Genomic DNA, 17,879 nt, shown 5'->3' on the forward strand with positions numbered 1-17,879 from the left:
CTCAAATGGCTGGCATGGAGGGTATGACTTGGGTATTTTGAGCGAGCGAGTTATGCTGGTGGTAATATCTCATATCGTGGTATCTCGGGGAACAAAAGAAAAGGAAACCGACTTCTTTGCTCTTAATTAATATTGACTATGGGGTATTTTGAAAGTCCTTGGCTAGCTGTCTAGGTCTCCTCAAGTGAAAGCGAATAAGCCACTGTAGCTTATTGACGGTTGACATACAGCCAAGCTGCACTGATAGCCGCCGCGCCAACTACCCACGGCCCCATGACTTTCGCAGCATTGACAATAAACTTGATATGTCGACCCTTCGTTTCCGCCGCATGAGCCGACTGCTCGTTCGCCCACGGGAACGGCACGTCGGGGACATCCACCCCGAGGAACGAACACAGGGGTTCCCATCCAGACCCAATCTTGTACTCGAGCCTCCGCTCGAGGGGCACGATCCTGCGAATCTCGTCAAAGTAGGCATCGTACGCCTTGCGGGCAGACGCCGTGTTAACGCCCTCCTTGTCCTTGGCGTCGCAGAAGCCGAGGATGACCTTCTTCATGGCGTGCACAGGTCGGATGCCGAGGATCCTCGAGGTGATGAAGGCCTGGATGCTCGACAACGGCTCGCCCATGACCTTGTCGCGGAGCTCGGCGCGGAAGCTGGGCCACCAGCCGTCAAAGTCGCGCTGGACCACGACGACTTTGGCGTCCGGGTAGGCGCGGATGAGTTCCGGGACGAACGGCGAGGCGATGTCGGTGACGGCGTCGTAGGAGCCCCAGATGGCGTCCCAGTCGGCGCGGGTATGAGGTGGCGGCCTTTGTCCCTGCGTCGCGCCCGGCACGTCCGGCCAGGTCGCCTCGGCGGCTCGCTCGATGAGCGACCATGGGGTTTCCATGACGTCCTCGAGTAGGCCGTGATGGGTCTTGTAGCCCAGGGCTTGGTATGCGAGGGCCATGGACTTGGTGCCCATTCGGAAGAGGCTGGCGTTGATGATTTTGGGCCCGTCGCGTGTGGGAGTCGGTGCTGGTGCCGGAGAATCTGCCATGGTGACGGATGGTCTAGGACGATGTGATCTGGCGTTGGTGATGTATGCGTAATCACCTAGCTTCTAGCAACGCTGAAGATAGGGAAATAGATCGCTGGGCACACCCGCGCGAGAGGACGAGTGTGTGAATCAGATGGGAAAACTGAGAATGAAAGTTGGACTCGACTGAGTCTGGAGCGAAGGAGGGAACATGGCCTCAAGCACCCGGTCGGTAGGAGCAGGATTTGTCTTGGAACTTGGGCGCATTGGCCATTTGTCCTGTTGGTGTTCTCAAGATGCAGATTGCATGTGTTGGCGGAGGCGTCAAGTGACACAGTGAGACCAGATGCTATTTACAGTCCCTGTCGGACAGTTGGTGCTGGTACTGTACTGGTACTGTGCAGGTACACGTAACACACCCTAGCCATGGAGTACCCAGGTAGGTAAATGATCTGCGATTCCGCTGGCGTATGTCACGTGACTTTACATGTACACTGTACCTACAACCTCGGAGGAGGAATTTCTACGAATACCTTACCGGGAAGATATGGGGGGAAGGTACAGTTGTCTACAGTTACGCACAGCAGCAACCGTTGCTAAAAAATTTATCGTAACTAGCAGAGTAACAGTTGTAGAATAAACAACAGTTGCTGGATAGGTTAATCGTTATGGAGTTGTTTGCCGTTACGCGGCTTAAAAGTGGGTCATTACGGCTAGCGCTTTTTATTAGCTAGGTACGTATATACTCGTCACTTTAGAAGCGCCTTAAAAACCATTAGCTGTTCTGATCGGTAGCAATTTTCTCTAAGTTCAACGACCTGTTTAACGGCCTGGAACTACTATCGCTAGCCCTATACTCCTGACGACCCTCTATGACGATACCTAGGTAGGTAGATGATAGTAGGTACACCTCCCGCGATTCTTCTTTTATACTAGGTGCTGATCGTGAGAGGTACCTAACCTACCGGCGACCTAGGATAATTATGAACCTCGAAGGCTAAGGCTGAGTAGGTAGGTAGGTACCTAGAGCTACTCGACTTACTAGTTTACCTAAACTACTATATCCTTGTCGATAGCCACGATATAAAGCTTAGTGGGTAAGATCGAATTAATACCGATAATTAAGGGCTCGTAGTGTTAGTACTTAACTTTTGGTAGACCTAAGATTTCTTCCTTATCGTCTAGGATAGTGATAGGGGTGATAATCACGAAGATACGCTTTTTATTATCCTAAACCTTAGTCGAATAGATAAAGATCTGGTTAATCCGGCTAATTTTATCGCTATAGTACTTAACGTGGTCGCCGCGTGCGAAGATATATCGCCGGAAGTTCCTAGAGGGCATAGAGGTTAGCCAGGGATACTATATACCAGAGGTGCGATAAAAGACAGAGTATTATAATAAGATATAGAGGAACGTGAATACTATGGGAAGTCTTAGGAAGTCTATTAACACCACCCCACTTTTATTAGTAAGGCGCTGCGATAATAATTCTAGTAGCGGTAGCAATCTTCTAGCCTTAGTGCCTTCGCGGCGCGTTAATGCGCTATAGAAATAAGGTCTTCCCTTAGTGTTATTCGTGTAAAGGAATTAAATAATAAAGTTACGCGGATAGAATCGATAGAAACAGGGGAGTGTATAATAATAGTGTAAAATCTAACTTATAATTCCTATTAGGGATAGCAATCATCGCTAAAGCCTTATCCTAGGATTGATTCTTATACGGGTAGCCACCAACTAGTGCCAAGTATTAACGTACCTGTCTATAAAGCCTAGCTTACTAGACTACTGGATACCCCGGCTACTAAAGTCGTAGATCTCGTCCGTATAGTATTCGTCTATATACGCCCGCTATAATACCCGTTTAAACGAATCAGATATGCCGGTATACCGGGTAGGGAGTGGTTTGTCGTCGTTAATAATATAATGTGTGCGCCGGACCTCGGAAGCTAGGACGCGACTAATAATAGCAGCCCTCCGGTAGCTAGCATCCCCGCTAGACAGTAAATTAAGCTCGGCGTTTTTATCGTCGAGTAAAAGCATATCTCGCTTATCTATATAAGGTAACACATTATTAAAAAGGGTAGGATAGTCTTAGTATAGTCGGGATATTTATTATATAAGTTTGCTATCTTATTTATAGAAGGAGTTCCTGAGGATAAGACGGATAGTGATTTATATATTAACCTTTATTAATAAGAGTCGTTCGACGTTTATATAGTTCGTCTCGTATACCTTTTTCTTAAACCATCTAAGTAAGATACTAGCCAGATATTAGCGAATACCTGTAAAGTAATAGACGATCCAAAAGCACAGGGATAGGGCCGGTAAGGTGGGGTGCCTGATACTAAGGTAAGGTACGGAATAACGGGACGCGGCAAATTAAACTAACCACCCACCGGTGCTGATTTTCTCTAAGCAACGTGTTTATATTAACGGGCAGGGCGTATTCTTCCGCGATAACAGGGTAATAGACGCCGATATGTATATTCGGCCGTATTATATCGTGGGTATATTATATTACGCGTTTAGGAGCTATTGCCTGCATGTTATCCTGTTCCTTAATAGTTGGGCGCGGTATATCCTGTTCTGCTGTTACTATAGGTGCTGTTATTAGGTAAGGTGAGTCCATTAATCCCTTATGCTGATTATAAGCGCGTACCTGGAGGCGGCATTATTGACTATTAGCGACTCGGCGGCATTATTGACTATTGGCGACTCGGCGGCATTATTGACTGTTAGCGACTCGGCGGCATTATTAACTGTTGGCGACTCGGCGGCATTATTGACTGACGACTTCCGATAGTACTCCACGCTCGAGGATTCGATATAATCGAATACGAAGCTATTTAATAGAGCTACTAATATAAGCGACGGGAGGCTATAATAATATCCAGTATATTATCGCGGTTAGCCTTAGAGACGCTTAAACTTATAAGGACGCTATTAGACTTAGCTAGCTTAGTATATACCTGAATCACGAAGTTAATAACCCCGGAAGGATCACACTATATACCGGGCCCGTACTATAAGCGGGAATAAGCTGTCTTTATAAACTACGGATAGATATACTTAGGCTCTAACTAAGCCCGTAATAATATAAGGACTATAATAGACCACTATGCATCTATAGCCAGAGAGTAGCTATATAAGTAGTGGATTAGTGATTATAAACGCTCCTAGCTAGGCGGGAATAGCTATATACGGAGCTATTACGTATACTCCTTTTTACCTGCTTCTATCAGGATACCATCGATTAGAAGGGTATACATTAATTCTGCCAGGCCTTAATACTCTAAGTATACAGGATTAGGGGGTCGGGAGAGGATTAAGTCTAGGGCAGTGTAACGAAAGGAAAGTCCGTAGACTTTAGTTAAGGAAAAGATATCACAGAAAAGGCTCGATAGCTTGATACCGTAGAGTAGTCGCAGTATATTCGTTAACTAAACGCTGACTTTAAACCAAGACTTTAACTTAAGGGATTAAACTAATCCCTTAACGTACGCATAGAGATAGGTTCGGATCGGTGGTCCGTGCGCGGCTATCGGTCCGACTGCATGCCGATGGGTCTGCGATCATCTCGTTACACTGCCCCCCCCCTAATAAGTCTAGTCCCGTAGACTTATATTATCGTGATACCTCTAATTACGCGTTTATCGCGATTAATTATCTCTATCTAGTTCTACGCGAGCCCTTATTAAAAACCCGTAAGGAAAAAGAGTGGCCGCTCCTTTTATTTACCTTTTTAGTGTTCTATCGCCGACTATATACCTTATGATTTATCCGAATATTACTATAAAAACTCCGCGATACTTATTATTATTGCCTATAGTTATTTAACCTTTCGCGGATAATATACCTAGCCTTAGGTAACCGTTTAGCGGCGAGTATATAGTTCCTTATATGATTTCCCTCGTAGCTCCTACTTTTCCTCTTATAACTATCTTCTATTATTATAATCGCCGACTATTTACCGATTATTAGTTTACCTATCTTAATTCTATTACTATTAATAATATTAATATTATCACGCCGACTAATCGCTATTATATCGTCGGTTAATTTATAAGTTACTATAGCTTTTCGCGAGCTATAATATAATACCGATAACGGGTAGGAATTAGTTATTAGGGATAAGGCTCCCTATTTATTTTATATTTCTTAGCTAGATTTATATATTAGTATTAACTGTTTCGATAAGGCCGGCGACGGTATAGGGGCTAGTCGTTATATCGCCTATACCCGGGGTTATTAGTAATACATCGCTATAGGTTCGCCGACTCTTTAGCGTTTTTCTATACTAATTAGTTATTAGATCCCCGATTTTATACTAGGTACTGCTTAGTTACTATAGAATAGCAGTAAGCGTATTTATATAATAGATAATAATTTAACGCCGATAGCCCGGCGTCGCTCTTATAAGCGTATCTCTAAGGCCTATAAATAGTTCCGTGTAGTTATAGACCGCGGTAAGAAAAAGCTTACCGCTAAGGATATAAGTTTAATCGCCGACCGCTCGGCTACCTATTCCTAATAATTAGTAGTCTTAAATACTAGTTCTAGATAAAATCTTATCCTTACGCTCTATAATAACGGTTAACTTTATATACCGTCTTAGTCGTATTAATAACGCTAAAGCGTCGGCGTTATTAGATTAAACCCGCCCGCCTCGCGAGGGTAACCTCCGCGACGTTAAGTCGCTTATTTCTTTTATTAAGGACTTAGCGATAAACGGTTACTACCCGTTTAATTATAAGGATCGCCTTCGAGGCCTTAAGGCGTTTCCGTCTTTAGATAGGCTCGCTAACCTCTTAGCGGCTATTAATAATCCCCGATACCCTGCTCTGGCTTATCGTTTTACCGGTCGCTTAGCGGCTACTCGCTATAGTTATACCTTCGTCGATAATAATAATAATCCTTTTAGTGATAGTTCTAATAAGGCTATTAAACCTATTCCTTATCCCGCTACGGCTTACCCCCGCCGTCCTACTCGTTATCGGGCTTCTACCGCCTTATCGGCTACTAATACCCCGGCTCCCCCTAGTAATACCGCGTATACGCCGCTAGCGTTTGCCTTATCGGATAAGGACGATATCCCTTATCGGCGTATTCGCACGCCCCGCTATTATACCCCTGCTACCTAGCTAGCCCCCGCTAATAATAACGATATCGTAGCCGCCGCTATTAGTAATAAGACCGACTTTTTCGGTTTTAGTAACTAAAATTTTTTTTTTTTTTATTCGCTAAGCCACCGCCGGTAATAATCGCCTAAAATAGCGTTAAACTTTATACGGATAGTTTTATGATTTTAGGATTAGTTAGGGCTTAACCCTATTTTATTTAGTTATTATTAAGGAAAAAGGTTATTATAACCTATAATTAAGTTTTTATTTTTATATCCGATAACCCTTTAGCGCCTTATACTATCTTATAGTCGTCCTACTTTTTATATATATACTTTTTATACTTCTAGTACCTCTTCCGGATCCCTAGAGCGTTTTCTAGGTAGTCCTTTAGTTCCTAGGTATTATATTCTACCGGCTAGCCTGCCCACTTTATAAGATAAAACGTTTTCCCTTATTCTTCTTTATAACTAACGATATCTTTTACCTCCTATTTATTTTACTCCTCCTTTAGGAGCGGGAGATCCTTCGCCGATAACTCTGCGGCTACTTAGTCTTTCCACGGCTCTAATAAGGATACCGGGAATATATCGTGTATCCTTATATACTATATAGGAAGGCGAACCCTATACGCCTACTCGCCGATCCTTTTAGTTACCTATACCCGAATATATCACGGTGCTAGCTTCGACCCTTACCGGAATCGGAAGTTCTTCGTGGATAGTCTAATAACGTCGCCTACCTTATACTGCTACGGTTAGTAGCGCTTATTATAGTGCCGAGCCTAGTGCTTTATAGCACGCGCCTAGTATTCGCGGACCTTTCGCTAAACTTCCGCTAGCTTTTTAATATATTCTTAGACGCCCTATACCCAGGTATTATCCCTAGGTCGAATATATTCTATTATATATAGATAGTACCTATATAACGCTTTATATAGCGAGATACTAAGTAAGGAGTGCTTGCTATTATTATAAGCGAACCTAGCTTTTAATAACTAAATAGGCTATTATATTGTTATGTTACCGGCGATCGTTTATAAGTACTTAATTAGGAACTAATACGTTTATTCTATCTAACTATCCGTTTACGGGTAGTATACGGTAAATAGTCGCTAAGCGTTTACCCGCTTATAGCAGAACTTTATCTAAAACTAACTAGTAAATAGCTTATCCCGGTCTATCACTATACCCTCTAGGCTACCGAATCGGCACTTAATTTCCTTATATAGTAGCGCCGCTAGCTAGGGTGCTATTAGGTCCTTCCGCGTAGGAATAAATAAAGCGTACTTTATATACCGGTCGACGATTACTAGGATAGCGTTATACGTTTACCCGTCTACCCCTTTTATAGACGGTAGACCCGTAATAAAATCTATACTAATCTCTTAGAATAGATACATGGGTAACGGCAGCGTCTATAGCTAACCGTACGGCTTATATCGCGGCACCTATACCCCTTAACACGCCGAATATATAGCGATATAATCGCGAACATCCGCCGCTAAGTCCACCTAGTAAAACTTTCTTAAAATCAGCTTAAGCGTTTTATTCGCTCCTACGTACCCGGCTCTAGGGTTATTATAGTGTTATCGTAGGACCTCCGCCCTTAGGGCGCCCTATATAGGTAGTACTAACCGTCCCTTAAATAGTAGCACGTCCTTATCTCCGAGAGAGTACCCCGCTCTCTTTCCGGTCCCTTAGCGAATATTCTTAATTAAGGATATATAACCCGGGTTAGTAATCTATAGCCCTCTAACTAGATCTTCTAGTTCCTCGCTAATAGTGCGCCGACTTACTGTTTTATTCCTAGCTAGCTCTCGGGCTATAGAATATAGGATATACTAATCCGGTATTATAGTAACCCTAGCCTTATTAGCCTCGGGCGTCGGCGATATCTTATCGGCGACCCTTTACTAGGCAGTCGCCTTATACCCTACGTCTTATATTCGGGAGCGGGTAATAATAGCGATAATAATACGCCGTATACCGTTAATAGGATATAGGGGTTATAGCCCTCTTCCGTCCTTATATTCTCTTAAGCTAGGCAGGGCCCCCTCCTATAGAGTCTATACCCGTTTACGTTTACTAGGCCTATATTCGGGTAGTATTACCTAAGCGGCTTAAACGTATATAATCTTTACCGCGTTACTTATTAGGGTAAAATAGATACTCGCGATCCGTTAACGAACGCTTATCGGGAGGTCGCTAACTAATCGTAATCTTTATAATAAGGTAGGAAGCATATTATTATACGGCGTTTTATCCACTATATAATCCGGCCGTCTTAATAGGCCGTTTACCGGGTTTATCTTACCCGGGCGGTATTAAACCTCGAAGTCGAATAACGATAATCGGTATACCTATTTAGCGAGCCTTCCGCGAAGGTCCTACGCCGGCGCGTTTAGTACGCCCTTAAGCGCCTAATAGTCCGTTAGCACTATAAACGCCTATCCTATACCTTCGAGATAGTAGCGCTAATACTTAAGGCTCTTTATTATAGCTAATAGCTCCTGCTATCCTATACCTTATTATTACTCCGTTTCGGAAAGCTTCTATAAGAAGTAGGCGACCGGTCGCTATCTAGTCTTATACTTCTAACTTAGGATCCCGGAAATAGCCTTATTCGAGGCGTCCGTCTCGACCCTTATATCCAGCACTAGGTTTTAGTGCCGTAGAATAGTCGCCGACCCGAAGGCGACTTTTAGTAATTTAAACGCCCGCTTAGCGCTATCCAGGAACTTAAAAGGTCCCTTTTTTTTGCCCGCCTAACTGCCTTTTAGTAGCGTAGTTAACGGCGCGGTGACTCTAGAGTATCCCTCGATAAACCTCCTATAGAAATTAGTAAAACCAAGGAAAACTTAGATATCACGAAATAACCCGGGCACTAGCCACTTAGCGACTATATATACACGTTCCGGGTCTATTGTAATACCCTCGCGGGTTACTATAAACCCTAGGAAATCCACTTAGTCACGGTAAAATTCGTACTTTAATAGTTTCGTGTATAGCTAGGCCCTATAAAGCCGATCCAAAACCTTCTTTAGGTTCTTTATATACTATTCCCTTAATATAGAATATATAAGGATATTATCTAGGTAAGCGATATAATATATATCTAGTAAACCGGTAAGCGCTTAGTAAACGTACGCCTAGAAGGTAACCGGAGTATTTATTAGCCCGAATAGTATAACCGCGTACTCGTAGTGGCTATACCGTGTTCTAAACGCCGTCTTCTAGCGGTCCTCTTTTTTAATCCGGATCCTATAATAGGTATCTCGGATATCTACCTTAGAAAAGTACTTTACCCCGGCGAGCCTATCTAATAGCTCGCCGACTAAGGGCAGGGGGTACCTATTCTTAATTGTTATAGCGTTTAACCCTCGATAATCGATATAGAGTTATAAGCTACCGTCCTTCTTAGGCACGAATAGTATTAATAAGCCTATAGGGCTTATCGACTATTAGATACGACTACTCGCTATCCCTTTGGTGATATACTTTTTTAGCTCCTCTAGCTAGGCTCGAGATAGGGGATATAACGGCCCGAATAGCAGTTCCTTCCTATCTTATAAGTTAATCGTGTATTCGGCGTCCTTTAGTAAGGGTAGCTCCTTTATAGCCTGCTCCGAAAACACGTCCTAATAGTTAGCGATTTCTGGCGGTAGTTTAACGACTAGTCTGTATATCACCTTATCGTTATCTATAAACAGAATAGTTATATCCGGCGTCCCCGGTATAATAGTAATAACGGTAATAATATATATAACGTACGCCTTCGCTTGCTTTTTAATAACCTCGCGAGCCTATAGCTCGGGGTCTATAATTAAGATCGGCCCGTAAATAAATATTCGGCGGGCCGTATTAATTATAATACCTTCCTAACCTATACTATTATTTAAGAGTAGTAATTATCCGGTACCCTTAAGTCGATCCGTATATAGGAAGACCCTTTTTAATAGGCGTAGCCGCCCTTCTGCGTCTAGTAAATAGAAAGCTAAGCCGTACGCTCCGCGAACCCTTACCGGGCTACTATCGAAGCCTTTGATCTCCGGAGTCTCGACCTCTAAAAGCGGTTTTAACCTTAGGCGTTCTACTAATACCGGGCTAATAATATTTACTTATATATAGGTATCTAAATCCATACTAAACTCGATCTCCTTTTTATAACGGATTACTATCGCTATAGATCTCGTTACCTCGCTAACTACGATCACCGGCTAGTTATTAGGCGTAGGTCCGGCCCCCTTATTACCTACGCCGACTCGTTTCCCGATAAATAGAGTTCTTTAACCCGAATATCGTTATCGAGGTTATTATATGTAGCGTGTATATTATTAACGCGGGCGCGAGCCTTCGCTACCCTATTATTAGTTATCTATCGTTCCTTATTACTATAGTAGTCCTTAGAACGGTAACCCTTTTTACTATAGTTATAGTACTTACCCGTAAAGGCACGTATACTAGGCTATGCTTATAAAGGCTCTAGACCCGAGCCCGATACCTTTTAACCCGTTAAGGGCGCCCCCTTCGAGTCCGTCTTACCTGGCTCGGCGGGCGTACGCCGACTAGTCGCCGGGGTGCTTACCCGACTTAAGTGACCGTCCGAACGCTAGAAGTTCGATAGGGTCCTTTTACGACTAGTATCCGATCGCTTACTACTCGCTTTCTTAATAGGGCTTATATCCTAGAATAGCTACGCCTTTTAAGCTAGCGTTACTGCCTTATCTAATCCGGTTTTCCGCTCCTATATCTTATCCTTAATATATAAGGGTAGCCGACTAAAATAATCGTAGGCACGCTCTTCGCTTCCGCTTATCTCTTAGCCTAATAGCCTATATAGGTTATCCTACCGTTTAAATAGCTTTATCGGCGTTATATCGCCGGTTATTCGTAGCTTATAAAGTTCCTTACGGTAATAGTACCGTTATATATCCCGGGATAGGTGCTCTCGCTAAATAAACGCTATAAAGTTATTCTAATTCGGGTTAATAATCTTCCGGGTATAGTGCCTTTAGGACGTCTAAAAGGTATATTCGAGCTTTATTAAAGCCTATTTAATCTACTATAGCACTAGGGCACTAGGTCTAAACTGGTTCCTAGCCTTAATCGCTACTAACTAATTATCGATTTTTATAACCGTGGATAACTCTCTAATTAGCTTATAATTATATACTAACGGTTTTTTATAATCGCGCTAGGGCGCCGGTTATTCGGCGAGCTTTTTTATAATTACTTAATTAATCTCGCTTTATTACTAAAGATATTACGAAAATATCGTAATTAACGCCTTTTATATCGATATTAAGGGGCCGGCGATAGATCGCCGATCGGCCTATAAACCACTATCTTCGGGACCGAGCGTAACCGGCGTATCCGTTAACCCCTTGTTTTTATCTGACGGTTCCTGTTTAGCCATTATCGTTATTAACCTTAGTATAGCGGGCGGCTACCCGGCGTCCGCTTTACTAGCTCCCCCCGGGGGGACGCTCGTTCCTTAAGTCCTTCTTAGTGGTATCTTCGGCCTAACTACCTTAAAGGTATAGAAGTTAAAGAATTATAATAAAAGGAAAGTCCGTAGACTTTAGTTAAGGAAAAGATATTATAGAAAAGGCTTGATAGCTTAATACCGTAAAGTAGTCGTAGTATATTCGTTAACTAAACGCTGACTTTAAACTAAGACTTTAACTTAAGGGATTAAACTAATCCCTTAACGTACGCATAGAGATAGGTTCGGATCGGTGGTCCGTACGCGGCCATCGGTCCGACTATATACCGATGGGTCTGCGATTATCTCGTTATAGGCAGGTATTAGGCTTACTAATAGCGGATCCGACTCGCCGATACCTTAAGTCGTTCCGTATTAGTTATAGTTAGTAGCTATCTAGAGGTTCGATATATCCGTCTATATCTCGATATATTAGTGATAGTATCTGCTATATATCACGATATCGAAGCTAAGGATTATATTAGGGTTACCTGACTTAATAGCCTGTTCGCCGATATAGCAGAAACGATAGAACTTATAAGCTTTAGGTCCTCGGAACCCACTATTTTTATCCTGCTATAGCATATTACCGAGGTAATAGAGTATTAGTATAATAACGATCTTTTATATGCCGTTAATAATCTTACTAACGCCCTTATCTAGTGCACTAAGGGACCGTAGAGTGTGGACGGTATCGTCGAAGTTAGATCTATACGGGCTAAGGGTAATAGGGAAGATATTAGCCTAATAATAACGATCCTTACCTAAAAGTCCCGTAATAATCGCGTACACCCTAATTAATAACCTGTACGAGTTACGGTATAACCTAAAGCCGTTAATAAAACAAAGGATTAGGCAGGATATAACGGAATTAGGCTAGCTATCCCACTCCTCGAATATAGCCCTGCCGTATATTATAATCTCGAGTTTAGCACGGATAGGATAGGTGTGATATAGAGGGATAACCTATAACCCTCGAACGATCCGCTTAATAATAAGTAGGCTACTACGAATAGCCTTATTAACCACCCTAGGTAGGTGCTTTAGGAAACTCTTCTCCTTCCGCTTCCCTTTACCGCCACGACCTGGCTTCTTTATTATAGGGCTAGGGTCTTTAAGAGTCTTACTAGTATAATAGTCGCACCGTATAACTATAAGCCGCTAGATAAGGTACTCTTTGGGCACCTAGGTAATCTGCTTAGTTAATAGGAGCTCACTACTATCTTAAGCAGGGTCTAGTATAGGTAGTGGATATCGAGGGATTAGTGTGCTAGGCCGCCTATTAGTAAGACTAAAGGCCTCTTAAACCTAAAGAATAATGGCACTAGTCGCTTCTATGCAGGGCGTACTGCGGTAATTAAGTCCGATAGCACGTACACGGCCGATATGGCCTATGGACGGGTCTTCTGAAGATATAGCTTAATAACTATAGGTTTCTACTGTATAGCAGAAGATAATAAAATCCGAGGGTAGTACTATATCGACCTTGTAACCTTCGGCGTCGATAATATATATAAAATAACCCGATATCGTATATACGGAAGATACCTAACTTAACGATTTATAGAGCTTAGTCGGTATATTAATAAAGTAAGTAAGACCTTAATGCATAGACTGTATTATATCGGATGATAGAAGATTAACGAATAAGCAGCTTAGATCTATTATATATAATAGGGCTATGATTTTGCCGGTACGTAGCCGCTCCTCGTCTTTACGTGATACGCGTTTAGTTAGCAGCTTTTCGGGAATTAAGGGAACCTAGCCCTGTCGTATATCCAGCAGAGGGAATCGCCTAGTAACACGGTCCTTTAAGGTGGATAACTGGTTCGGTAACTGCTTTACTTTATCGTTATCTAATAAGTAAAGGATCTCGCGCAGAGCACTATACTCTATACGGTTAAGCCTAAAGATATAGGCAAAAAGGCTAAGAGTAAGATAGAAGTCGTTAAGGAATTCGAACTGGTTCTGCTTATATAGGTAGAGTATAGTCGGGTTATTAATGGATAACGACTAGAGTATCTTAGTCGCCTAACGCACCTTATCTACGGCAGAAACGATATCTGCGGTGGTTCTAATATCGTCTTTATTAAAAGGCTGTATAGTGGTAGTAGTCGGCTTATCCTGTAGTTCGTTATACTTAATGGCTTATACCAGTTAGACTTTATTAAAACCCGCAGGGAGGTTATCTCTGACGTCCTTAAGTTTATAGGCGTTAAGGAGCTCTATATTAATCACACCTAATACCATTAGCTACTATACGTCTATACCGGCGGGAGAGGTAGGAAGATATAAACCCTTAGTGGTATTTATCGACTCTATATCGCTAATATCTTTACTAGCTTCGCCTCTATATACTTTGTTAGTTATAGGTAAATCACCGTTATTATCGTTACTACCGTTATCTTTAGTAGCACCGCCAGGGTCCTCGAAACCGTGATCTTTAGTTATTACCGTATCACCGCCCTTATACTAATAATATCGTTCGGCGGTATAACGAAAGGAAAGTCCGTAGACTTCAGTCAAGGAAAAGATATCACAGAAAAGGCTTGATAGCTTAATACCGTAGAGTAGTCGCAGTATATTCGTTAACCAAGCGCTAACTTTAAACCAAGACTTTAACTTAAGGGATTAAACTAATCCCTTAACGTACACACAGAGATAGGTTCGGATCGGTGGTCCGTGCGCGGCCATCGGTCCGACTACATACCGATAAGTCTACGATTATCTCGTTACACTGCCCCCCCCCCTAATAAGTCTAGTCCCGCAGACTTATATTATCGTGATACCTCTAATTACGCGTTTATCGCTATTAATTATCTCTATCTAGTTCTACGCGAGCCCTCGTTAAAACCCCGTAGGGAAAAAGAGTGGCCGCTCCTTTTATTTACCTCTTTAGTGTTCTATCGCCGACTATATACCTCGTGATTTATCCGAATATTACTATAGAAACTCCGCGATACTTATTATTATTACCTATAGTTATCTAACCTTTCGCGGATAATATACCTAGCCTTAGGTAACCGTTCAGCGGTAAGTATATAGTTCCTCGTATAATTTCCCTTATAGCTCCTACTTTTCTTCCTATAACCATCTTCTATTATTATAATCGCTAACCGTTCGCCGATTATTAGTTTACCTATCTTAATTCTATTACTATTAATAATATTAATATTATCACGCTAATTAATCGCTATTATATCGTCGGTTAATTTATAAGTTACTATAGCTCTTCGCGAGCTATAATATAATACCGATAACGGGTAGGAATCGGTTATTAGGGATAAGGCTCCCTATTTATTTTATATTTCTCGGCTAGATTTATATATTAGTATTAACTGTTTCGATAAGGCCGGCGATAGTATAGGGGCTAATCGCTATATCGCCTATACCCGGGGTTATTAGTAATACGTCGCTATAGGTTCGCCGACTCTTTAGCGTTTTTCTATACTAATTAGTTATTAGATCCCCGATTTTATACTAGGTGCTGCTTAGTTACTATAAAATAGCAGTAAGCGTATTTATATAATAGATAATAATTTAACGCCGATAGCCTGGTATCGCTTTTATAAGCGTATCTCTAAGGCCTATAAATAGTTCCGTGTAGTTATAGACCGCGGTAAAAAAAAGCTTACCGCTAAGGATATAAGTTTAATCGCCGACCGCTCGGCTACCTATTCTTAACGATTAGTAGTCTTAAATATTAGTTCTAGACGAAATCTCATCCTTACGCTCTATAATAACGGTTAACTTTATACACCGTCTTAGTCGTATTAATAACGCTAAAGCGTCGGCGTTATTAGATTAAACCCGCCCGCCTCGTAAAGGTAACCTCCGCGATATTAAGTCGCTTATTTCTTTTATTAAGGACTTAGCGATAAACGGTTACCGCCTATTTAATTATAAGGATCGCCTTTAAGGCCTCGAGGCGTTTCTATCTTTAAATAAGCTCGCCGACCTCTTAGCGGCCGTTAATAATCCCCGACGCCCTGCTCTAGCTTATTATTTTACCGGTCACTTAGCGGCTACTCGCTATAATTATACCTCCGTTAATAATAATAATAATCCTTTTAGCGATAGTTCTAATAAGGCTATCGAACCTATTCCTTATCCCGTTACGGCTCGCCCCTACCGTCCTGCTTATTATCGGGCTTCCGCCGCCTTATCGGCTACTAACGCCCCGGCTCCCCCTAGTAATACCGCGTATACGCCGCTAGCGTTTACCTTATCGGATAAGGACGATATCCCTTATCGGCGTATTCGCACGCCCCGCTATTATGCCCCCGCCGCCTAGCCGGCCCCCGCTAATAACGACGATATTATAGCCGCCGTTATCGGTAATAAGACCGACTTTTTCGGTTTTAGTAACTAAAATTTTTTTTTTATTCGCCGAGCCATTACCGGTAATAATTACCCGAAATAGCGTTAAACTTTATACGGATAGTTTTATGATTTTAGGATTAGTTAGGGCTTAACCCTATTTTATCTAGTTATTATTAAGGAAAGAGGTTATTATAACCTATAATTAAGTTCTTATTTTTATATCCGATAACCCTTCGGCGCCTTATACTATCTCGTAGTCGTCCCACTTTTTATATATATACTTTTTATGCTTCTAGTACCTTTTCCGGATCCCTAAAGCGTTTTCTAGGTGGTCCTCTAGTTCCTAGGTATTATATTCTACCGGCTAGCCTGCCCACTTTATAAGATAGAACGTTTTCCCTTATTCTTCTTTATAACTAACGATATCTTCTACCTCCTATTTATCTTACTCCTCCTTTAGGAGCGGGAGATCCTTCGCTAATAACTCTACGGCTACTCGGTCTTTCCACGGCTCTAATAAGGATACCGGGAATATATTATATATCCTCGTATATTATATAGGAAGGCGAACCCTATACGCCTACTCGCCGATCCTCTTAGTTACCTATACCCGAATATATCGCGGTGCTAGCTTCGACCCTTACCGGAATCGGAAGTTCTTCGTGGATAGTCTAATAATATCGCCTACCTTATACTACTACGGTTAGTGGCGCTTATTATAGTGCCGAGCCTAATACTCCGTAGCACGCGCCTAGTATTTACGGACCTTTCGCCGAACTTCCGCTAGCTTCTTAATACGTTCTCGGACGCCCTATACCCGGGTATCGTCCCTGGGTCGAATATATTCCACTATACATAGATAATACCCGTATAACGCTTTATACGGCGAGATACTAAGCAAGGAGTGCTCGCTATTATTATAAGCGAACCTAGCTTCTAATAACTAAACAGGCCACTACGTTATCGTGTTACCGGCGATCGTTTATAAGTACTTAATTAGGAACTAATACGTTTATTCCGTTTAACTATCCGTTTACGGGTAGTATACGGTGGATAATCGCCGAGTATTCGCCCGCTTACGGTAAAACTCTATCTAAAACTAACTAGTAAATAGCTTATCCCGGTCTATCACTATACCCTCTAGGCTATTAAATCGGCACTTAATTTCCCTATATAATAGCGCCGCTAGCTAGGGTGCTATTAGGTCCTTCCGCGTAGGAATAAACAGAGCGTACTTCGTATACCGGTTAACGATTACTAGGATAGCGTTATACGTTTACCCGTCTACCCCTTTTATAGATAGCAGACCCGTAATAAAATCTATATTAATCTCTTAGAACGGATACGTGGGTAACGGCAGCGTCTATAGCTAACCGTACGGCTTATATCGCGGCACCTATACCCCTTAACACGCCGAATATACGGCGACGTAATCGCGAACGTCCGCCGCTAAGTCTACCTAGTAAAACTTTCTTAAAATTAGCTTAAGCGTCTTATTCGCTCCTACGTACCCGGCTTTAGGGTTATCGTGGTGCTATTATAGGACCTCCGCCCTTAGGGCGCCCTATACAGGTAGTACTAACCGTCCCTTAAATAATAGTATATCCTTATCTCCGAGAGAGTACCCCGCTCTTTTTCCGGTCCCTTAGCGAATATTCTTAATTAAGGATATATAACCCGGGTTAGTAGTCTATAGCCCTTTAACTAGATCTTCTAGTTCCTTACTAATAGTACGCCGACCTATTATTTTATTCCTAGCTAGCTCTTAGGCTATAGAATATAGGATATACTAATCCGGTATTATAGTAACCCTAGCCTCGTTAGCCTCGGGTATCGGCGATATCTTATCGGTAACCCTTTACTAGGTAATCGCCCTATACCCTATATCTCGTGTTTAGGAGCGGGTAATAGCAGCGATAATAAC

General features: G+C 42.3%; 1 protein-coding gene across 1 annotated transcript; it reads right to left on the reverse strand.

Annotated features, from left to right (window-relative positions):
- Positions 1-209: 209 nt before the first annotated feature.
- On the reverse strand, positions 210-11,563 carry ACRALDRAFT_2018314 (uncharacterized protein; the record flags this gene model as incomplete). Its single annotated transcript, XM_071019929.1, has 9 exons — positions 210-1,071; positions 1,115-1,214; positions 1,248-1,312; positions 1,358-1,371; positions 1,394-1,412; positions 1,442-1,522; positions 1,561-1,590; positions 3,685-3,837; positions 11,547-11,563. 9 exons carry the CDS (start codon positions 11,561-11,563, stop codon positions 210-212), a joined length of 1,341 nt encoding a protein of 446 aa, XP_070875648.1.
- Between the last annotated feature and the right edge of the window lie 6,316 nt (positions 11,564-17,879).

This window comes from Sodiomyces alcalophilus, assembly GCF_042370955.1.
Source record: "Sodiomyces alcalophilus JCM 7366 unplaced genomic scaffold ACRALscaffold_3, whole genome shotgun sequence".
Classification (NCBI taxonomy): Eukaryota; Fungi; Ascomycota; class Sordariomycetes; order Glomerellales; family Plectosphaerellaceae; genus Sodiomyces; species Sodiomyces alcalophilus.